The sequence below is a fragment of the Chenopodium quinoa genome, unplaced genomic scaffold (assembly GCF_001683475.1).
Source record: "Chenopodium quinoa cultivar QQ74 unplaced genomic scaffold, ASM168347v1, whole genome shotgun sequence".
NCBI classification, from domain to species: Eukaryota; Viridiplantae; Streptophyta; class Magnoliopsida; order Caryophyllales; family Amaranthaceae; genus Chenopodium; species Chenopodium quinoa.
This window is the reverse complement of record NW_018743591.1, coordinates 424,911-449,514: the sequence shown is the minus strand read 5'-3', so window position 1 is coordinate 449,514 and position 24,604 is coordinate 424,911. Positions and strand designations below refer to the sequence as shown.

At 38.9% G+C, this 24,604-nt stretch overlaps 1 protein-coding gene across 1 annotated transcript; it reads left to right on the top strand.

The window, feature by feature from the left end:
- The first annotated feature begins 5,595 nt into the window (after positions 1–5,595).
- LOC110682689 lies at positions 5,596–15,475 on the top strand. Its single transcript, XM_021859019.1, has 8 exons — positions 5,596–5,661; positions 10,120–10,260; positions 10,342–10,376; positions 10,591–10,651; positions 11,248–11,401; positions 11,511–11,563; positions 12,190–12,270; positions 15,255–15,475. Exons 1-8 carry the CDS (start codon positions 5,596–5,598, stop codon positions 15,381–15,383), a joined length of 720 nt encoding a protein of 239 aa, XP_021714711.1. The 3' UTR covers positions 15,384–15,475.
- The last annotated feature ends 9,129 nt before the right edge of the window (positions 15,476–24,604 follow it).

The following is a 24,604-nucleotide window of genomic DNA, read 5'->3' as shown; positions in this document are numbered from 1 at the left end:
ATGACAAAGTATGTTCAGCATTGTCACGTATGTCAGCAAAACAAGGCATCCACCTTGTCTCAAGAAGAGTGTACCAGTAGTATGTGAGCCAATATTAAGAAACTCAAGAAGAGTGTACCAGTAGTATAAGACGATGAGTGCCAGGAAGCCTTTGATAAGATCAAAGCCTACCTCGCAGATCCTCATGTAGTGGCACCAGCTTTACCAGACATCCCTCTTCTTCTTTCCTTATAGTCACCAAGGAAACAATGGGGGCCATGCTCGCACAAGAAGTAGAAGACAAAGAAAACGCCATCTACTATTTAAGCAAGAAGATGCTTGAATATGAAGTTCGATACACACCACTTGAAAAATTGTGCCTTGCACTTGTGTGGGCCATAAAGAGGCTAAGACATTACATGCTCATTTACACGGTCCATGTTTGGATCCTCTAAAGACCTCTTCGAGAAATCCACACTTAAAGGGAAGAATATTAAGATGGATAGTTACATTATCTCAATTCGACCAAAGGTTCATGCCTTATAAGTCTATCAAGGGTTCCGCAATTTTTGACTTCTTGGATGATTTTCCACTTGAAGACTCGGCGCCGGTGCAAGAGAATGAGTTCCCAGATGAAGAATTACAAGTCACCGAGGACGACACTTGGGTACTATATTTTGATGGTGCATCCAATCAAAATGGATGTGGTGTGGGAGTCTTATTAGTATCGCCTAATGAAGTGCACATCCCAATTTAAATAAAGCTTGACTTCGACGTTACCAATAAAGTCGTAGAATATGAAGCATGTGTGGCAGGCCTCCAAACAGCATTAACACTTGGAGTAAAAATGCTTCGAATATTTGGGGACTCATCTCTTATCATCAACCAGATTTCCATGAGATGGAAGGTGAGGAGTGAAAGTCTATCTCCATACCAAACTTACTTGAAAACTTTCACAGATCAACTCGAAAAGGAAGAATACACGTACCTACCAAGAGAAGAAAGTCAACTAACTGATGCCTTAGGAAGACTAGCCTCAATGGTTAGGATTCCTAAGGAATTTGAGAAAATGCCTCTAACCATATAAAAAAAGCATGAACCCGCCTATGTTCAAGCTCTTGAGGATGAAGAAGAAGTTTAAGAGGACGAAGAAGAACCATAGTACACGAACATTGATCATGGGTATTTTAGGTTGTTGAAACTAAAACACCTCTAATCAAACACAAAATTTATAAACCTAAACCTAAGCACTAAACACAAGTCTAGTGGTAAGTCAAGGGTCGATCCTAGGGAGAAGCTAAACACCACGTTCACTACCAACAATTAAGCTATCTCGGAAAGGGGACAAAGTTGTGTAAAGATACTAAAACAAAGAACGAACTGAACTAGAAGCAATGCAATTAAAGCACTAAGGGGAATGGGTAGATGTAGGATCCATTTGAAGAAACATAATCACATAATTGAATTGATTGCAAACTAAGCATGCTTGAATATCGTGTAAGGTCCAATCTAGCCACCTATTGGGGTCAATTGGTTTCACCTAAAATAGCCTTTATGCTATCGCATTAGAACCATATATTAGAAGGTGCAATCAAGTATAAATCGATAACAATGAATCTAGCAAGGTCCGTTATCGCATCATCAAGCATCAATTCACCCTCAATTTACAAACAACGTGCACTTTTCAAGAAAATTGAAGTACATCAAACACACAAAGACTTTAATCACAATTAAACCAAATTCAAGTTCTAAAACATGATCAAACTTCAACTACATCATCCCCACACCCTTAGTAAGAGAGATCACTCACTAATCATGGCAATTAACAAGCTAATTATCAAATAAACAAGCAAAAGCATGACTATCAAGTAATTAATGAAACAAAAGCAAAATCAATAAAAAAAAGTAAAGAGAAAAGAGTAAGAGAATGCTCATTGATTGAAGATGAATGTCTACAAGTAAGATAATCTTCCTCTTCAAGATCCAAGCATCAACAACGGTGAAAATCTCACTTTCTCTTTCTATAAAGGAAGCTAAGAGCGGTTTCTCTCTCTAGATTAAGCTAATCAAACCAGAAAATTAAGCTAATCTAATCCTCATTGATCAAAAAGGAAAATACAAGCTATTTATAGGAATGTTTAAAAAGAAGAAGCCGACTAGCTGCGTGCCCTCTCTAGCCCTTGTGTGCCCGTAACAACGCGGTTTAACAAACTGAAATCCAACGGTGCACGACCGCACGCCTTGCCTGCACGCCATCTCCAGCAATTGCGTGCCCGTAACTTTTTGGGTATGGAAAATGAAACCCAGAAAAGCGTGCCCGCACAACATTCTTGTGCGCCCGCGCAGTTGATGTGTGCGCCTTCTCTATAGCCGCAGAGCTCCCCATACAAACTCTCTGCCTTGCCTCTGTTTTTCTCTTTATTCCCTATGCGTGGCCGCAGACAGGGATGTGCGCCCGCGCAGTATGGAAGTGCGCCCTCTCTTAGGTCGCGCAGCAGGCGTGCAAAACTTCCTGTTTGTGCTTTTCTCCTTTCTTTTCTGTGCGCCTTCTCACAGGGCTGCGCGCCCGCGCATCCAACTTTTGCGCGCTCTCTCCAAGGTTGCATAGCACATCTTTGGCCACAATTTTCTCCTTATTGAACATAATGGTTCCTATAAAACATGAACAAGGACACCAAGGTAGAGAAATAAACAAAGGAGGGATCAAACTAAGAAAGAAGATGAATAAAAGAAAAGAGAGTCAAAGATAGAAATGAGGATCCAAACAAGCTACAAGTATGGTGAGAAATCGTCAAAATAAGCTCTTAATCGTGGCATAAATGCATCAGACATCCTCAATTATGTCACTAAAAGGGAATATCCACCTAATGCTGACAAAAGAGCGAAATGCGCTTTGAGGCTCTTAGCCTCACATTTCGTACTTATATATGGTGAACTTCATAAAAGAATACCTAAAGGTAGAGCTCTCCTGTGCATAGGCAAAAAGGAGGCTCAAAAGGCAATGAGAATTATACACAAAGGAGCTATAAGGAACACACATGAATGGTAAAATGCTAGTCAAAAAGGTCATGCGCCAAGGCTATTATTGGACTAACATGGAAAGAGATTGCCATCAATATGTAAAAAGGTGTGAAAAATGCCAGATATATGCCAATTTGCAACACGTTCTACCATCTCTTCTTTACACTTACACATCTCCTTGGCCATTCTCAACTTGGGGAATAGATATCCTTGGAGAGATTACCCCACTCGGATTAGGAGGCCATGAGTACATACTTGTTGCTTGCCATCGATTATTTCACCAAATGGGTTGAAGCGACATCCTACGCAAAACTCACCATAAAGCATGTGGAACTCTTCATCGAAAGAAATATCATATGTCGATATGGAGTCCCACATGAAATGATTAGTGACAATGGTACTCACTTTCAAGCGGAGTGTGAAGACCTACTTAAAAAAGTATGGTATTCAACATCATCACTTTTCTCCATATAGACCTCAAGCAAATGTGCAGTTGAGGCGGCAAATAAGAATTTAAAGATAATCATCAAAAAGATGACTAAGAATTACAAAGATTGGCCTGACAAACTTCATTTTGCCTTTTGGGGTTATTGCACGTCAATCTGCTCATCCACATGAACTAGGCCATTCTCTCTAGTCTATGGAATGGACACCGTACAACCTGTAGAGTTAGAAATACCTTCCATGCGCATAACATTGGAAAGTAAACTTGATGAGGTTGAATGGACAAGAGCACGATACAAAGAGCTAATTCTACTCGATGAAAAGTGACTAGAAGCCTTATATCATGGTCAATGCTACTAAAATCGCATGGCTAGACACTTCAACAAAAAAGTCAAGACAAGAAACATCAAGGAAGGAGACTTGGTGTTAAAAGCTCTTAGAAATAATGTTCTAGATCTAAGGGGAAAGTTTAGGCCTAATTGGTTTGGACCATACATCATTAAAACCATCCTATCTCAAGGTGCAGCTAAATTGACAAATATGGACGACAATGACTTTTCAAATATGACAAACATTGACCAACTGAAGAAGTTCTACCCATGATCCAATGAGTTCCGAACTCAAGAGAGCTACGTTTAGCCTGATTCCTTGATAAGGATACGTAGGCAACCCTTTCGTAGGGTGCGACCACTTTAAAATTTTAAAACTCTGCCTTTGAACGTAATAAATCGAAGCAAAATTACAAAATTGAGTCGAAGCTTTAGTATCGCAGCAAATCAAGTTCTAGTGCGCCACGATAGGACCATCGCGCCACGATGGAATTGTAATTTTCGACGATTAAAACTGCGATTATTTGATATTTTTGGGTTTGAATTATTTCAAATTTTTTCCGACTTCCGTACTCGGATTATTTTGAAATTATTCAAATTGTTTCCATTACTTGGGAATTTATTTAACAAAAATTATATTATGGATAAAGTTAATTTAAATGAAAGCTAAAAAATTGCATTGATAATTAAAATTAAAATTACATTATTGATGACTTAAAGCTTTAAAATAAAATTAACTTTTAATTGAAATTTGTCTAATAAAATTAAAGGCAATGCAATATTCTAAATCTAATCCTCCTTTTCTTTTCGAGCTCTTTTCCAGTTCTTATCTGCGTCTTCATCGTCTGATAATTCCTTTACCAAAAGTGAGCCCTTAGATGTGCGAACTGAAACCTTAGAGGAAGAAGTTTCCCCTTTAGCAAAGACCCCTACCTTTTTCTCAACCCAAGCCTATAGAAGTAGCCTTCCTTTTTCCTTTGCCCTCCATGACATCCTTTTTCTTAGGCATGATAGGAGTCTTGATTTCAACTCTTGAACCCAAACAATATTTAGGAGGAGCCTTCTTGTCCCCTAGGCAGTCTTTTATGTTGCCCTTCTCTGCACCCTTAGAGCTTGAATTTCGGGCCTTGTTCTTATCCTATTGATTTCGAGCAAGTAGCCATTGTTTATATTCTCGAGACAATGGAGGAGGAACTCTATCAGATACAACAGTCCATAATGGTCTACTGTACCAATAATCGTCGAACCTCTTAACATTCTTTGATACAGAGTACTCACGAGGACGACGGTCATCGCCAGAAGGGATAGTTTGAGCAAGTCCATACTGCATCATCACTCTAGAAGGAAAGTAAATAGTGGACTTTGATAAGCTTGGGATGCGACAGAAAGCTTGAATATTGACTCCATTCATCTTCTCAATTTTCCACCAGGGTACAACCCACTTGATGGAGAATTCACGAGTTTCAAATATTTTGCTCCACACCCGACGTCCCATCATTACGGAAAAGCGTTTCTTCCTTCTCACAAGGAAATTAGGGGTGTATTTTTCAACATCATTCGGAGGACTGATTAATCCTAGTCTCTCCATTAGCCAGATCTGCAAGCATGAAAATTAATTGTTATTACATTACAAAATTAAATATTTTTGAGTTTAAAAGTATTGATTTTCTACTTGTAATAATATAAGAGATCCTCGAATTGGTGATTTCGGATCCTTTTTCAATTCATCTAAACTAATCATTGTTTCTCCAACAATTAAAGGCATAGGATTTTTTCCCGCATCAGTTTGCTCCATAACTAATGCTAGTATAGCTTGACCAGTATGGCTAGTACCATTAGTGAGAAAGAATTGACTAACATGCAGAATAGAAAAGCTCTTCTTCTATATGTGTGAAAAGAAATAGACTTAGGTCTGTTAAAGAAAAAAGATGCAAATTTTCTTAGATCTACTTCTTTTCCATGAACTATAGATTTTAGATCAGTCTCCCTAAGATTATAAATACGCTCAGAATCCTTATAATAATATATTCACATAATTTGGGGATTACGACAAGATGCAAAGAGGGAAAGCCAAAAATGGCACCAACTTCTTCCGGTAAGGGGCTAATTTCATCGTTTCCTACCCTAAAACAGTGAGTGTTGGGGTCCCAATATTCTACGACAGTATGAATAAAATCACTATCGAAATCTACACCCTTAATATCCAATAGGCCATTCATGTTGAGATATTCAAGCTCTTTTCTCTCACTAGTGGTCAAAGACCGACACCACTCAAGAGCAATTTCATAAAAACTCTTAAATATGATTGCTAAATTATGTAAATGGAAGAATATAGAAGCTAATGACTCGAATTATGTTGGAATATGACAAATTTGGAGGCTTTTTTATAAGCAAAATTGAAGCAGAAATTGAATTTATTCGGAGTCAGATTCACCTAAACCATCGCGCCGCGATGGGACCATCGTGACAGGATGAACCTGTTGCGCCGCGATGGAATATGGCGTCTGCGACACAAAAAGCGCCTTCTTGATTCTTTGCTTTGATTTTTATTCGAATTCGTACTTTCCGTATTTGGTTTTTTTAATTATTTTTCCTACCTTATCTAAAAAATATTCACCTTTTCCTATGATAATTTAACCTTTTCGATTTAATCCTCTTTGATTTTGAATTTCTTTTTTAGGAATTTCGAATTAATTGATTATACACTTATTTTTTCCTCATTTTCTATTTTCATATTTTCTTTTTTGGGAGAAAGTCGGATACCCTCCAATGATAATAAAAATGATGGAATTTTTTCACACACTTCATAATATAATGTCTAAATAGAAAGTACATAATATATACATGGTCTGAATAATAAAAGTCGATAAAGTGTTTAATAGAAAAGCAAAGTTGGCGGACGAGGCTCCCGAGAAATACCCATCACATCATTAAAATGTGCGAACCGAGGAGTCACCACCTGAGTAGAACCAGCGCCACCTGTCGTGGGGATCACGATCATGGGACCAGTCTACTAAGTGAACTATGGACCCCCCTGAGAGCCATACTGGTGAAAGCTCCCACCAGTAAAAGGATGAGGTGCAGGCTACTGCAATGACGAGCCAACCTCGTATGTCCCACCACCAAACATAGACGATGGACCGGTCTTGAAAAATCCGAAACCACGTGAGGTCGTACCACCCCGGTGGAAACACCTTGGTCGACGAAGATCCATGACTTGGACTGTCACCATCATCGCTCACCCCCTGGTCAGCTGCCTCATGTCTGCCCGAAATCTCCAACGAGGTGCGGCGTTGCCTCGCTCCCGTCTCTCTGGAGCCCTTAAGCCTTTAACGAGTACGCGACCGAGGATCAGGTTGAAATAAAGTCAAAGAAATGCTAGTTAGTTATAAAAAAGCAAAATACGTAAATAGATAGAAATACATAAAGACGTGCCGGCTCGATGTCTCCGTGCGCCGACATGACATCCTGTGGCTCCACCTCGCCAGCTAATACCGACAGGCGTCATGAACAGATGCCATCCGCACTATGCTTTAAGAGAGTCAATAAACAAAGTGATATGTGCGAGAAATTAAAGAAAAGATGAACACTCACCCATCTCGTCAACCGGGGGATGGATCGCCTCCACCAACTGCTACTCCGCGGGAGCTGGAGGGATCATCTCCTAGATGGGGTCATAAAACACCTAATAGCGAATGTACATGCGTGGGGCTCAAACACCTCGGGCTCCCTCTCCTCCTGCAAGATGATCCAATAATTAGCACCGCTCGGGGTTACAAAAAAGACAAAACGAGTGATAATAATATATAAACCTCCTCGTAGTAAGGCTAGCTAGCCATTCGAGGTAGCAGCTCCTCCTCGTAAGAGTGATTGGGGTAGACATGCACCCGGAAGTTTGCAGCCACAACCTGATCTATGGCATACACCCTAAGAGTCTCCTAGCTCATCATCAAAGAAGGCGGATCCTTAAGGAACTGAAGGAACGTCAGAGAAGTGCTAACGGGTCACCCACTCGCCTAGGTACCACACTGCCTGGAAGGTACCCCATAAGACGCGCTTCTCACTAGTAATATGAGAAGCCCGTCAAGAATCAACAAGCCGAGCCATGGAAGGTAGAGGACGTCAGGGCGCTGAAATAAAAGAGAGAGATGTGTTAATACTTATGATGAAACCTAGAGAAATAAGAAGTAAGAAATATCTTCACCTTAAGAATAGCCACACTAATAACACCTGTAGAAGAAATTGGACTAACAAGGCGGTCCTGCCAGCTGGTAGCCATCGGGAGCCTTCTGGCCTTAAGTCTCCTCAGAGCAAGTGAGGGAAAGTACTCGTAGAGCAAGACTTGTGAGAAGTCAAAGAACTCTGAGAAATGATAAACATCGAGACTTGAGTTGAAATCATAAGATTGAAAGAAGATATACCTCTACGACTTTCCATAGTCCGCAAACGGAGATCTCCACTCCGCCGTGCTGCTGGCGGCATCCTTGCTTTAGACTCAGAAGAAGGTCAGCATAGGCGAGATTCGCCTAGTCAAAAGTGTCGAACCGAGCATGATCACGCAAGGCGGGTAAGTAGCGCAACAAAGCACCACTTCCCCTTGTCAAAAGAGATTGTCCCCGACAGGAGGATGAGAACAAAAATGCAAACCCGCTCCAACGTAGTCGCATAATCGTTGAAAGGGCAAGCTAGCAGCCGAGTACGAACATACCTCATACTCGAGTTTTTCTCCCTTGCGTCAGTAGAGGCCCTACGTACAATAGGACCTACAAGAATTGTCATCTCTAGAGACGTCAATGACAGTGACTCACTCAAGGGAACTAGAGTCGGGCAGAACTCGAGTCTGCTGATAACTCAAGAGTCGAGTGGGGTGATAGTCATCTCACCCCTTGGAAAATGAAAAGAGTTCGTGGTATCCCAGAAGAACTCTAGGGCACCACGAATAATGAAACGACTCTCCCGAAAATTCTGGAAAGCCTCAGCAACACGTAGTACGGAAGTCAGTCCACATGACTCCCAAAGAGCTCTCACCACATCATTCCTGACAATGTGGTTGTGGTACAAAGACAAGATGCACTAGTAGAAAAATGAAATAGGCACCGCAGTTTTTGAACCGGTTTTGAAAATCAATGTTAAAAGAAATGGGCGGGATTGGGAAAAAGACTTTTCGCACCGGTTCCAACCAAACCGGTGCGAAAGCTATTGTAAAAAAAAAACCCGGTCTTTTTTTTGTTCTTTCTTTGATTTCTCTTTCTGTCTTCTTTCTTAATTTCTCTTTCCTCGATCTCTCCTCCTCTCTCATCTACCTCTCTCTCCTAAACCCTAATCAACAAAGGAATCGGGAAGTAGACGAAGATGAGGACTTAGATTGAACGTTGTTCTTGGGCGAAGGAATCGGTGATGCTGTTCATGAAGAAGTCGACGCTCGTCTAACTATGGTTTGTACTTGAAGAAATCGGCCTTGAACGACCTGCTGCTCCTGGTTTGCTTCGATTTCGCCTCCTTTTGGTTTTGATTATTTTTTTTTTTTTTTTTGTTCTGAATTTGGATCTTCGTTGCGATTGATGAAGTTGATTTTGTTGTTGTTGTTTTAGGGTTGTCGAATCTGGTTGTGTTATTAATGTGTTATTGGATTAATAGTTAATGGATTTACTCGTGAATTTGTTTTATGTTTGAGTGATTTTTGCCAATTGAGGTTCATTGGAAGAAATTAAGGGTTTCCTGGTTTCGTGGTGCGACCCTGGGTGTGGTGGTTGCGGTGTGTGTTGTGTAGAGCTTGTGTGTTGTGGTGCTTGTGCTTGCTTGTTTTCGCTGTTGGGATTAATTGTTTCGGGGGGGGGGGGGAGGGTGGGGGGATGTGTTTCTTGGATTATTGTGTATGTTCTTGCTGCGGTAATGGTGTTACAGTTTTTTTTTGATGTAATTTTTTGTTGCTGTGTTTGTTGTTGTGTCTTCTGGTGCCTCTGATGTGTGCTCGGTGATGCTACTGCATGTTGCTTGTTTTGCTGCGTTTTTGTTGCTGCATCGTTTCTTCTTTCTGTGGTGTATTTGTGGCCTGCTACTTGTGTATGTGTGGGCGGTAAAATTGCTATTCGATACTCCGCTTTGTTGTTGCTATGAGTTATGGTGTTGGATTGATGAAGTAAGAGTTCCATAAATCTGAAGTACTGTTGTTAATTTCGTGCATTTTGCTTTGATTTTCTTTGTTTCGGGTAAACCCCACTTCATTATGCACATGTTCTTTTTCCTCCTAATTAAGTGAGCACCATTAGTTTTTGACTTTTTGGTTGATTGTCTAGGGTGGGGCTTGAAATGTGCTAATTTTTTTTCCTGTGTCTGTGAATTTTAGTTACTAGATGAACTACAAACAGACCAGTGGCCTGTTCCACCTGGTAGTAGAGCATTGCAATGCATCGGTCGGGCATTGAATGTGGCTGCAGGGTTACTTGGAGCCTGTTCACCCGGAACTAGTGCTCGGATTATTGCTTTGGTGGGTGGTCCTTGCACATAAGGGCCAGGAACGGTATGTTTGCTTTGCAAGTTGTAAGGTCATGCATTTTCTTTGATTCAGTGCTACCCTTTTGTCTCAAATAGTGACATTAATAGGTTTGCTACTTTCTTTGATTGATTTTTTATTATCTTGAATTTTTGGAAATTGAATTCAGTTTAAGTTAATGCGTAGTTAAACGATACAATTAAGTATTTCTTTGCTTTTTACATAATTGAATTGAATGGATTGAAGTCAATTCACCTTGTATTAAATTTTTGCAATATGGTTGTCGGCTTTGAGTATATTCTGTTGCCTTATTGCTTGTGTCAGCTTTGTGAGGCATGTGAAACTTCTGTTTCATATGCATGTGTATGCTGAAATCCCTTGCAAGGTTTTACTACTTTATAAGGTTTTTTTATTCTGATTAAGGTGTAGTAAAGATTCACTAAGATTTTAAGGCCATTATGATAGTGTCAATTAGATGTTGACTATGAGCTTATACAAATCTTGATTCAACCCCAAATTCTGACAAACATGTCTGAATTTAGGGTCTTGAACAAGACCGTTCTACTCGAAATCAAATATGCAACATGATGTAACTAAAAGATATTGGATCCTTAATTTCAACCAGAAACTGAGCGAACCCAGATTATTGGTAATGAATGTGTCCCAGTGTTTGACTTGTCTGATCTTGCATAATTGGAGTTGGGTTTTGATTCTTATACTGTAGCTTCTCGATTGCATCCTTAATTTCTGTATATCATGTGCATATGAAATATTTCGGGACTATGTATGGCTTTTCCTTACCATAGTATAATAAATGTATGTTTGCAGGAGGAATTTCAGTTAGCTTTGTTCAAAAACAAGAAGAAAGAGAATCTTTTTGCTAATCGGATATGTTGCTACTGATGTTGTACATTGAAGACACTACACCTTCAGCTATATTCTCCTTTATCTGTTTTTAATTTGATAGTTTGTGTCTCGTAAATATTATGTTATACCCTTAATAACTACGAATCCTTCTGTACACAAATCTTTGATTTGTTCGATGTTCAAAGGAAAGGAGTAGTTGACTTCGGTGACTTCGTCAGAGTGTTGAACGTCTTCCATCCTAATGCCTCCCAAGAGGATAAGATAGACTGTATGTAACCTTGTTTTATACAAAGTCTCTCTAACATACGTCCTACATATTGTATATCTAAAACCTGGGTCATATATATCTATTCACACTCATCCTTTTTCTATTGCAGTCCCATTTAAGCTTTATGACCTGGATGGCACAGGATATATTGAGCGCGATGAGGTATATTGGGTTTGCTATCCCCTAATCCTCAATCCTCAGCTTTCATTTACAATCTTTGATGTCTGCACAATGTCTTGTTTTACTTAACAATACTGTGGACCCTGCTTTAAGGGATCATAAATTTGTGCAATATGGTTGTCAGCTTGTTGTTGGTGTTGTTTGGCTGTAGGCAGACAGATATTCATTTGATGCTTATTGTCTTGTTCCTGTGTGAGGTGATTTTTGCCTCAAAGTTTGCAGTTGAGGTGGGGAGAGTTATGTTGGCATGTTTGTTTGATTTGCTCTTTTAATCTTATAACATTGCTCAATGTGATTTTCCTTCTCTTGGCTGGTCATATACCCTTGTATGATCATTGTGCTCTAAACTATAGTGATTTTGTAATGAAATTAAACTAGTGATAAAACAGGTGCTTCAATACCAACGTTTTTTCAATCCGCAAGTGCTATTTAGTGTGATGCTTCGCTGGGTGATCCTTTAGGTTGCATAGTAGTGCCTTTATTGTCTTAGATGTTCTAGTATGCACTTGATCATAATTCTACATGCTTTGTAATAGTACACTTGTATACCTTGCATGTTAGCAAGTTTGTTATAATATTCATATGAGCTGATATTTATATTTTTGCAGGTGAGGCATATGTTGATCGTAATTCTATGTGAATCTGAACTGAAGTTGGCAGATGAAACAATCGAACAAATACTTTATAAGGTAAGGTTAACACATTTCCACGTGTGTTATATTCTTTGAACTTATTGCTGGTTTGCGGAGATCTATATTAAAGAGTATGCAAATCCATAAATAAAATGCTGATGTTACTAAAAATTCGATTTTGAGATTGAAAATACTCAAAACTGTACCAGTACTGGCAGAACATGATCTAAGACCAGTACCAGTAATTGCATCTGTGGGCATGAGATTTTGAGGGATCTTTGGATTCTGTAGTTCACTTAAGTGATCATTGAGATAAATTTTCACTAATATGTAAAGATCTTGTTAAATTAATTATGTATAATGATAATGCTAGTGATTTACTTAGTACAATATATTGAAGATGAGAATTATATACTTTAATTTGTGGCTTTGAACAGAATTGGATTTTGTCAAAGTGCATTAGCAAAATCCTGAGTTTTTTTTCCCATAAGTGATCTCTAGAAATAGAATATTTGACCTATTGACCTGTTTAGTGGAATGCTTGTCTAGTAGTGTGTTATTGCTTCCCGTCATCACTCTGTCATTGTTTTTACATCTGCAAAGGATGACCTAAAAAAGAACTTTGAATCAGTAACTAAATTCGATTATTGTCTGCTTAAGTTTTGCTAGTTGACTATCGACAGTTGGTTAAGGAGTAATTAGTTTTGGCTGCTTTGTCTTAGATTGAGCTGGAATCTGCAAAGTCTGAAATTTGGAAATGGCATTCTTCATTTCAGGATGAGTCTTTTATATCCCTAGCTACTACTCCAGGTCAGTCTTATAATTTTTATCTTATACTTTGTATTTCTAATGTTTTGTATTTCTTTCCATTTAACTGTCTTGGAGCTTTTATTTCTGGTTGATATGAAAATCTTCGTTATTGTTCTGCAGAACCTAAATTGGTGGTTAACTATATCTGAAACTTAAGGTCATCAGACAAGTCACTGAAAGAGCAGGTTTGTGCTTTTTCCTTTCCTATCTTTATTACTGTATATTATTAGTTTTGGATGGTGAATAATTTGTTATTTCTTCTTACCAACTAGAAAAAGCAAAGAAGAAAGAAGCTGCCTTTATTGTGACATTTGCCAAACGAGAGCAAGAAGTGGCAGAATTAAAGGTCAGTTTATATTCCCATTTGTTTCACCTCGAGAATCCTGAGCGTAGTTACTCCGTTAGGTTAGAAAGGCAATCACCCTCTTTATTTGCTTTCATATTGATGATTGTAAATGTCTATAAAGATTTTTACTTGCTTTCACTTCTATGGAGCTAAGAAGTTGATCATTACCCCTCTCCATGCTCTATAATCTTGGATGGGGGCACAAGCGGAACCACTTTGCAGTTAATGCGGATGATTGATTGCTATTGCAGCTGGATATGTCAGTTGGTTATCTCATAAACACTTACCATGCTGTGAGGTTTCTCAAATTCCTTTACAATGGTGATATGGGCATGCAGCGATTGTAAAATTGGAACACAATCAATATATAGACCCTAGCTTGACTGTTTGTGATAGTATTGTCTCTAAAAATCTAATATGCACAATAAATATATCGACCTACCTTGATTGTTTATGATAGTAATCTCTTTGAAAATCTAATATTTAAATCCTACTTGAGATTGTCCTACATGTTCAACAAATGTGAAACTTGAAAGTTGAATGAGCCTCTAATAAGCAATCCTTTCAACTCTGGATTCTAAGGAATTTGGCCAATTTTCTTAGTAAATTATCTTTCACATTCTTTTTTGCTGTAAGCCTGTACGTAGCAGTGTAGACTAATCAATGTTCAGTAGGACTATAGGATTGCCTGCTTTGAACTTTCATCAGGTAAGGGTGTTAGGTGGATATGAATGTGCTCCATTAGAGCAATGTTGCCAAGGTAGTATGATGGTATTAAAAAAAAAAAGAAAGAAAAATCACTTTGGCGGGGATGATTTGGTATGCAAAAGTGGACCTTCAATGGATTATGTCAGAGGATGAGAAATAGGTTTATGAGGTTTATAAAGATAATCCATTTTACATTTCTTGTCAAATATTTGTTGTTGATGGATGCATAGTTATATCTGATCGAGAGAAAAGCAACTTATAATTCTATAAATTCTCTCCTGGAAATGATGTGTGGCTGTCTATGTTGGTCCCTCTTTCTTGACATCATTTATGGGGATTGGATGATTAATGGTTTTCTTTTTATTTTTTGTTTGTGTATGTGTGTGTATTGTTTTATTGGTTAACAGTAATCTGGAGTATTTATCTTCATGCTTATCAGCTGGTGATTATAATTCATGCTATTATCTAATTTCAGGCTGCAATTCGAGAATTAAGAGCACAACTAAAGACCCCATCTTTGCACGTATCTATGAGTCTCTCTCTCTCTGAATGTAGGAGAATAGTTATTGGTAGGAAAAATTGGAGATTATATATGCTGAGTTGATATTTACTTGGAGTTCATGGGTTGGTAAAAGAATTAGGTTGGTCATTTTTTTTGGGAAGGCTACTTTTTGAGATGTGTTTGATTTTATAATCTATATTTGAAGAAGATAGGGAGACCGTGGCTACTTGCTGAAGCCTTTTATTGTATAGTCAGAATGATATTGTTGATTCTATGGTATGGATGTATGGTGGTGTGTATATTCTGCTTAGTCTCCTTAAGGACCCGATAGTTCTCACTCCCCTTCTTGGACCCGTTGAAAGTTAAACGCTCTATGCTTAGCATGTTTATTTTGGCCTGGAAAGCTATAAATCTATGATCAGTACAAAGAAAAAAAAATTAGAATGGAGAAATTTTAGCCTTGCCGGCACATGTAGTCTCTGCTCATACATCTGTTACTTTTCTGTCCTTTGCTTCTTCCTTATCGCACTTAAGTGTGAGTGTATATTTGTTTGGAATCAGTTGGTTCAGCCTAGTAAAGTGAAGACTGTTATTAATGAGTCCGATCGTTGTCCCTGCCAAGCACAATTTATTTTCAGATGCTATGTTGCCTAAAGTCTTACATTATTGTTGTAGGCTACTTTAACAATCATGAGGCGACTGTTTCAACTCACTTTAGATGGTTGGCTAAAAACAGGAGATGTGTGCTATTTTGATGAAGATGGCTTATGGTTTTCAATTGATCCTTTGACTGAAATATGCTAGTTAAATGAAATGCAAGAAAGGTACACAGAGATAAGTCTGGATTATTTAATTTTTTTTGGACGAAAATTGTAATATTACAGCCTTTTTTTAATGAAAATTTGTAACTTTATATATATGTTAGTGTCTATATATCAATTTAAGTGAAAAAAAATGCCAAAAAAAAAAATAAATTATTTTGTGCATTTTTGGCACTGGTTTTGGAACAGAACCGGTGCTAAAAGTTTTTTTTTGGCCACTTTTCGCACCGGTTCTTGCTGACTTTTCGCACCGGTTCAAAGCAAGAGCCGGTGCTAAAAGTTTTTTTTTTATTTTTTTTGGACACTTTTCACACCGGTTCAAAGCAAGAACCGGTGCTAAATTTTTTTTTTTAATATTTTTGGGGACTTTTCGCACCGGTTCACGTCAAGAACCGGTGCGAAAAGTCTTGGGATTTGGCATCTCTCAAATCAGAACCGGTTCAAAACAAGTGCGAAATGGGGGTTTTAAACCGGTGCTGATTAGCAATTTTCGCCTAGTGATGGTATTGCTGCTCGAGCCGCGGTAGCGCATGTTCTCCTCAGTCGAACCCAGCAAAACTCACTGGGAAATGTGGTGAACAAGCTGAAAAGCCAGAGTGTGCTTGTCTCAGGATGGAAGGGAGCACGTCCGGGTAGTAGAGGCGCGTCCCCTATCACCTTCCCCCTCACGAATAGGCTCGTCCTCTCGGTAAGAAGAGCGGGAACGTGAACAAAAACTGCGGCATTGAGGCATGCTATTTTTGATAAAAACAGTAAATTAATTATTCTGAAGTATCTAAGTTGGCCTAGACGCATGATACTATGTTCGTAAAAAACAGAGTACAAAAATGCAAAACAGAGCAAGATTTTGATTCGCACAATTTTGAGTACCAAAACAATTTCTTGCAAGTCTATGATAAGATATTACAACAAATTAAACACAAATAGCAAGAAAAATCATGGAGAACAAGCTACATTGTACTCGCGAACTTAGAGTGTTCAACAATGGCAAATTGTTCGTTTCTTCACCAAATCAAGCAATTATAGTCTCGCATTGCTCACAAACTAACATACAAGCATATACAAGTAAATTCATGACAAGAATTTCAACAAAAATTGAGCAAACAAAGGATACACTTTTCGGATTTTCGAAAAACCAACGAAGAACATGCTTGAAATTCGTCTAAATTAAGAAAAGATTGAGGAAAACTTACATAGATTGATGTAGGTGAGTTAAAATGCAACGATTTGAGACAAACTTGAGTTGATTCGCTTAAGAAACGAAGGAGAACGAGAAATTTGAAGTTTTGGAATTGCAAGCGAACTAAAAAAAGTAGCAGCAAAATGAGATAGAAGAAAGGGTTTAAAACCGGAAAAAACGCGGTTTCATTGCGGCACGATACTTCTGTCGTCATGCGATGGACCTAACTTTGGTCGCGTCAACATTTTGAGGGTCCTACAAGTCAAAATGTTGGTCCCTAATTATCCCTTTGAGCCTCTTGATGAGCAAGTGGTCCTTTTGAGCCTTGTGATGAGCGATTGATAAACAAACAAATTGATTTGATTGATAGTCAGCCCAATTACGGTCACAATTGATTGATGATTGGCCTAATGGCGATCACATTATTGATTGATTGAGCGCATTTGAGTATAGATTGAGCATATTGATCGAGAAGTGATTGATTATGGTCCGAATTCCTAAGATGGAGAATTTCTAAGGAAATCGATTTGAAGCTTCCAAAGCGTGAGAAACTGTCACTTCCAAAGCATGAAGGCGAGAAGATTTTGAAGACAGCTCAGAGCTTAGTGGTCTTCGACAACGCTCCCTAAGAATGAGGAGGTTGTCACCCAATTTTTGAAGACGGCTGGAAGCAAAGTGGTCTTCGACAACGCTCCCTGAGAATGCGGAGGTTGTCCCCCTTGATTTGAGAAGATGGTTCAAGACGTAGCGGTCTTTAACAGCGGTCCCTGAGAATTTGGCGGTTGTAAAACAACACAACTTTGATTAGACAAGATGTCACCTAGAAACGTGTGCTCGAAAAACTCAGATATGCGTTTCTCTCCCTTAAGTCCTTTATTTGTAGAATTGACGTTTTCTGCAGATATCGGCGTTAAAAAGGATGATTTAGGATTGCAGAACGTTCTGAATCATTATTCGTCCCTTTCGATCTACTTTGACTTTTGTTTTCGAAACTTACATTTATCCAAACTTAGTCAAAGTGGGGGCTTCTAAAGACACCTGATTGCGTCTCCCCAAAAACAAAACCTAGTGATGATTACCTTTCATGTTTTGATTAATGAGTTTGGTAAAGAGTTATATTATCTCGTAAAGTTCCCTTAAGCCTTAACCATATTTCTAACTTTGCCTAAAATGTTTTAATCCAAAATCATTTGTTTCATGCCTTTAAACCCAAAATCATACATTTTGTGTCCTTAAAAATCATTCATTTCATGTCCAATCTTAAAAATGTCAAAATCAGATTAATTTGGTCCATATTCCTGGTCCAATTATTGTTTAGTTGGATGGGGCTTGAAAAGAGCTTTTCGACGATGTATTATTAACCCAAATCCGAATTAAAATGAGTAAGTTATGGCCAAAATAATAAACCAAACCCAAACCAGACCTAGGTTTACCTTACCTACGACCCAATGATCATGAGGAGAGTCCATTACCTTATTTTCAATTCTAAAATGAATAGGATTTATTACGAGAGCTTCTAAAATCCTCTAGAAGGTTCTAATTTATCCTGTTCCCGAAATATAAGGATTAAAGACTTTGATATCGAATAAAACATCTGTTTTTTGATAATCCTTGTCCTTGTCAAAATAGAATACATACAGATATTTGATTAACCCAATTCTATTGGAAGTCGGACTCCGTACGAAATTTATTGCAGAACGAAAGAACCATCGCACCGTGATGCTCCTATCGCCATGTGATGAAACCTGTTTTATTTTGTTCCAAATTCTAACTCTTTTCTGATGCTTCAACTCTCTTTTTTCCCTATATATAGAGGTCGCATCACCTCGTTTTCAACCACCAACAATCATCATCAATACCCTTTCTAATATTCTCTCTCTCTCTTGATTTCTCATGTTCTTAGCCTAGCCTTAACACATCCTAAACACATCCTTGATACTCTCCCCAATCAAATACCATATTTCCTTCACGAGATTCGAATACTCCTAGCAATCCTCGACGTTGCCTTCGACCTGACATGAAAGGTTAATAGTTCTGAGGGTTTGGTCCCAAATATATATTTCAATTCATATTTGATTTATTTACTTGATTGATTTAATCTTTCTTGAAGTTACTAACTCATGTATTTTTTTAATAGCAAGAAGGTTGAAGCATCAAAGTAAGTAATTCAATTATCTCTTCTTTGATTTTGAAGTAGAAATCATGTTTACAATGTTATATTAATTCTTTGTATCACGTTAGGATGTCTTTGTGATTTCTAGTAGCATGTTTAGGATAATGCTTTGATTATGATTTTTATTAGTGACATGCTAGGATTTGTTATTAATCCGTTTAGTATCATGCCTAGGATCTTACTACTAAAGATGTTTTGATGATGATTGTTGTATCAATTGATCATACGCTGCTTGATTATTCATGATTTATTGCTATTTCTTGATCACGCCCCTTCTTGAAGGTTTAAAGGGAATTTGTACTTGAAATCACGCCTAATAAGATAATTAATAATTTGATTTAAGCTTAATATGATTTTAATTCAAGTGATCACCAATATTAGATTTGATTGTGTATTAATAATCAACCAACGTAGATTAAATAGGTTTATGATTAATTTGATGTATATATGATGATTGAAAAGCGCACATGAATTTCATAATTAGGGCGGGTTCGATCTCTTTTAGGTTGGATTCATACCAACATCTCCGGACATCCGGTCATGGTACCGGACCACTATGGAGTTAGTGATATCCGTCATTGTGAATGGGGTGTAACCTTCACACCTGTGAACGGTTTACAAGTTCCTAAAACTTGTTGGGGACTCTTCTATCTCTAGGTTCCTTCCCTTGGAGCGCCGCCATGCCTAAAAAGCATGAATCACAGTAGGGCTAAAAAAGTTGAGCTTGAAAATTTGATCGACGGACAATAGGTCTGGTCTACTATCCTAGATCAAATCAACAATTTATATTCCTAACCTAACTCTATCAAGTTAACACTAGATAGTGGCAAGCTAGGGTCGAACCACAAGGAAACGGGGTATTGCAGAATCAAAGTGAAATAAAGAACCTATTGCAAGTAACAAGGGGTAATTTGATTTGTTTTTGTGAATATCCAAGATTAAACTATCTACCAAGAAAAATAAGGAATTAAACTAGAATCACCAAAATAAAGATGAAAGATAAGATTTTAGTGGAAATATGATCAAAAACACTAGAGAAAAGGAGGTTCCAATCATGATCTATTAAGACAACTATGATAATCATCATGGATTCATGCCAAGGAGTACAAACTCCACTCAAAATGATTCATTCTCATGCAATCACTCAAACCAAATCAATGAAATCGATCTAACCTAAACTAGATCATTCTCATGCATCTAATCTAGAACTCAAATATTGGGGCTAGAGGTGCACAACAATAGCTCCAAGCATAAATAGCACAAAATCATCAACTCAAGGCAAAACCCAATTAATCACCAATATAAACTCAATCAATCATGATTTTCACCCCCTTCCCTAGCTAGAAATCTAAGCTAGAGAAATGAAGATAGCCATATCAACTAAACTAAACATGTATTCAATCCCAACAAAACCAAACATGATTCAAAACCAAAGAAAAAGCAATGAAATGAGTAAAAGCGAGGAACTTTATGGAAATAAACACTATTAAGAGCAATAAAACCAAACAAAAGATAAGGGATAAAGAGATTACTACTATTAAACTTGAAGGATTAAGCAAACATGGACTAGTTGCATTGAAAAGATGAAAACTTGAAGGAAGCTTGAAAAGATCTTGATTACAAAAATGGAAACTTGAAGGTTAAGCTACTTTCTCTCTCTAAAGTGTTGATATTCTCTCTCTACAATGTTTTTCAATGGTATAGTGAATAATAGTTAATTCAAGCTAAAGACTATATATAGTTTCTTGATAAAACAAAGAAAATGGGTGAGGGAGAGGCCTTTCCAGCAAGGCTGCCGCGCCCTCTCTACTGTGGGTACAAAGCTAGGAAAACCCAGCTCGCCGCGCCTGCGACCTTAACTGCCGCGCCTGCGACCACCTATGCTGCGCCTGCGGCCTTTAGCTACTGCGCCCGTGGCCACCAGGGCCACGCCCTCTTCTAGCCATCTCCCAGCAATCTCCAGAAACTGGGTGTTTAGCTCAGGACCTCCTGTCCGCGCCTGCGGCAATAGCACCAGCGCCCGCGGCTTGCTGTGGCAGCGCACCCTCTCCCTTTTGCATCTCCTCTCCTTAGAACAAGCCACTCTAGCAACTTCAACTCCGCTTAGCAGCTCCAATTCCGCCCACGAGTGCTAGGAACTATCAAAGCAAACAAATAAAGGGTAAAAAGCAAAAGAAAAGATAAAAGAAAAGGAAAAACATAAGAAAGAACGAAAGTAACTAAAACAAAGGTTAAATCGGTAAGAAGAGGTACAAACAAGTGACAAACAAGGGGAATTCACTAGTGAAAAAGGGTGAAATGGTGGCGTGAACGTCATTCGTCAAAATCCCCCAGACTTGCCTCTTGATTGTCCTCAAGAAAAACTAAGAAAAGAAAGACAAAGAAAACACTACAAAGACAAACACAACATGGCAAGGCTTAGAAATGTAAATAAAGTTTTAGGGTGGACATATGCTCTATTCGGACTCAAAAGGATAGACAAGCGCCAAAGAATACTAGCCTTTCTCAATTACATGATGTAAACACGCCCCAAGATGCCAATGGTTGCAAGAGTCAAGCCTAAGCTAAGCATAGAGAACTAGTGATTCATTCTCTGCCCTAGTCCCCTCCAAAACGGTCCGCGTTCTCTCCACTAGCTTCAAATCATCCACCTAGTTGGCTCCTCATGATTCCATGAAGGAACCGGAAAAAGATTCATTTTGAGGAGGTATAAGGCCATCCCGACATCTCAACTATGCATGCTCTCTCCATAGGGTTGAAAACCATCTCCCTCCACCGGTTTTTTACCACGCCCCTCTAAAGTCTAAGGGTCTTTACTAGGGTTGTAATGACTTGGCTAAAGTTAAAGGTAGAGAGATCATTTGAAATAGTGGTGGCAAATCCTAAGTGAAGCAAGAGAATGGCCAGCTCTCATAAACATAACTCAAGAAACGACCAAAACTCAAACAAACAACCATCATTTCGATTTCATTACATTACCACCCTTATACAAAGGAAAGGAACCTCAAAGCTATCATTTTTTTTTTTTAAACTTCATTTGATCTTCTTACATTGCATCTTTCTTTTCAAACTTTTCTTGCATATTCATATTCAAGTTCAACTTTAAACTCTTTGCTTAAACCACTTCTCAAAACATTTCTTGCTCATATTCAATACGCTCAAAACATTAACCTCACATGCCCAATGCTTCACTAACTAAAAGGGTTGGTAAAACATAGGTCATTAGGCTTGTAATGCGGTTAAGACAAGAAAGGGAAACATTAGGCTCAAATTAGTTAGCAAGTAGGTTGATGCAAAATAGAAAATCAAATTTGTAACTAAACAAAAGGGAATATAAAATGAAAATGAGAAAAGGTGCCCTTTTCCTCCTCTAAAGGTGCTAGGTCTCGATCTCGGGAGCTAGAAATCAACACAAGGATTAAGACACGCATAGTCGAGGATCCTAAAATGCCGCACAAAAAAGTGATGAAGGCTTGAACAATATAAACCTCATAGGGGATGAAAATGTAAGCAAATTCCAAGTAAAGGGATTCAAATCCACTATAGAGAGCAACTTCATCTTACCACTTCCCATGAACTAAGGGTTCAAATGTCCTCAAAAGTTCTTAACCTTGCTACCTTAGCTAAGATTCGTCTAATTTAACCAAAGGCAATCTCAAACCGTGTATCCCATCATAAAGTTAAGAAGAAACAAGTATTCTAAGGCACATCATCAAGGAAATAGAGTCCAAATGTACAAGCAAGTTCCAAAACACATTCATATCATCTTGCCATAATCGTGTTTGTCACACAAAAATGAAAACTAAACAAGAGAAGGAGGAAGAAATAAAAAAGGTTAGCAAATGAGGCATATAAATCCAAATAAATCCCAATCGACATACAATGATCATTCGGTATCAACACCAACGATCCCAGGTTCCTTAAAACCAAATGCAAACAACCTCGAACCATTCAACTTCTTCCTATACTAGTCCTAAACTAAGCACGCCAAAAGAAAGAAAAGAGAAAGTAGAGGAAAGATCTCACCCATATGTCCTTTGAAAGAATAATAAAGCAACCTTACAATTTACATGGCTCCAAAAGTTGCTTCCAATTTTCTTCAAAGCAAACAAAAGAGAGATAAAAGCAAAACAAACACTAAACAAAGAAAAAAATGTTAGAAAGAAAAAGAAAGATAGATCTATCAACTCAAATTTTTGGGCATAACCAACTACCCAAACTCAGCTCATTCTCGAATCATCATCATCAAGACATCATTGACAAACAACAAACAAAAACAATCCTACCAAAAACCTTATGAACAACACCTAACAACAAGACCAAAACACAAATCCCTTTATCATTCCCATGAGTCCTTGGTGCCTTCCCCTACACTCACCCAAAAACACTCCCTTTTTACTCAAACACCCCCCCCACACTAGATAAAAGCATCGTCCCCGATGCTTCACGTTCAAATGAAATGAAAGGGAGAGACCAAAAAGGGAGGGAAAAACAAACAGGCCGAGGGGGAAACTATTGGCCACTAGAATCGGCGCCACCGTCATCCGCATTCCAACTATCATATGAAAAGCCCGAAGGGAGGCCATGGGGATCCCAACCACTGGTGTAATCGGGAGGCCACCCATAATGACCCTTGAAAAGGTCTAGTTGGGATGCGGATAACTGGTCAAATGGCTCGGGTTGAGCTAGAGGCAAAGGGTGAGAGGGATTAACGTAGGGGTAGTTAGGGTCACCCCGATAATCACTCCCACCCAAAACCTGGTAGTCATCATGACTTGACTCATCGGGAAAGTCATGCCTTGGCACATTGGGGTCCGAGGGACCCTGCCAGTAAGGGTACGTAGGTTCGTTGTCACCCCCCCAAGATGGCATGGGTCCTTGTTGGGCAGGCACATATTGATAGTTAACCGGGGGAGTGACATCCCTTCTACGTACGCTAGCATCGTAAAGGGCATTGGTTTGAAAAAAATGGTGTTGTTGGGAGGCGATCATACCTTGCATGCCGAGTTGCATGCTTTCCATTTGGGCCCGCATCGCCGTCATCTCTTGAAGGTAGTCAAATTGTTGTTTTTGTTGTTGTTGTTGTTGTCTTCGTCTTCCATGTTAATGCTGTTGTTGCTGTTGCTGTTGAATCGAAGGGAACTCCTCCACCTCATTTTCATCCACCTCATTATCATCATCATCCTCATGACCTTCGCCAATCTGCATTCTCGCAACCGGGAGGAAACCCGAATCCTTTCTCACCCACCACGGGTGATTAACTCCCTCCCTAGTAAACGAAGTGAACTCCGGTTTGGGGAGGAGGCAATGATGCTCATGGGAGAAAAGCAAGCTCCAAGTCCTTCCTCTATCCTCCGTGTCCCCAATAAACTTCATCGTCTTTAATTGGTCAATGTCTAACCAAATGTCACTTCCATCAATTCTTCCAATGGGGGTGCAAGAACGCAACTTGTCCATATGACCTAACCTTTCAGCCAACCTTGTGACCATCCCGCCACAATGAATTTCCCCCTTCTTTGTCCCCGAGATAGTTCCTTCAATGTACTTGGTGAAAAGAAAACCAAAATTCACTCTACGCCCCAATTCCGACTTTGTAGCTAGCCACAAAATTCGGATCTCTTCAACGGTGATCTTTCCCAAGTCTTGCTAGTTGAAAATCATGTACCCAAGTATTCGGTGAAGAAGACTGATAGTGGGGTGCATGATTTGACTGGCCAATGAATATTTGGCGTTGAAGGCATCCATCCTTGCGATGCATTTCCACCACTCAAGGGGGTTATAATCATGAAGGGATTCGTGCTCAGGGAAGAACATGTCGGCGTCAGGGTTGAGGTCGAGGAGTTGGTTAAAT

Bases quoted from the DNA above. Each gene is read 5' to 3' on its own strand.
- LOC110682689 (XM_021859019.1), top strand. From the start codon at position 5,596: ATGGCTAGTACCATTAGTGAGAAAGAATTGACTAACATGCAGAATAGA. The intron at 5,662-10,119 runs GTGTGAAAAGAA...TGTGAATTTTAG, and splicing joins GAAAAGCTCTTCTTCTATAT to TTACTAGATGAACTACAAAC. The intron at 12,271-15,254 runs GTAAGGTTAACA...TTATTGTTGTAG, and splicing joins TCGAACAAATACTTTATAAG to GCTACTTTAACAATCATGAG.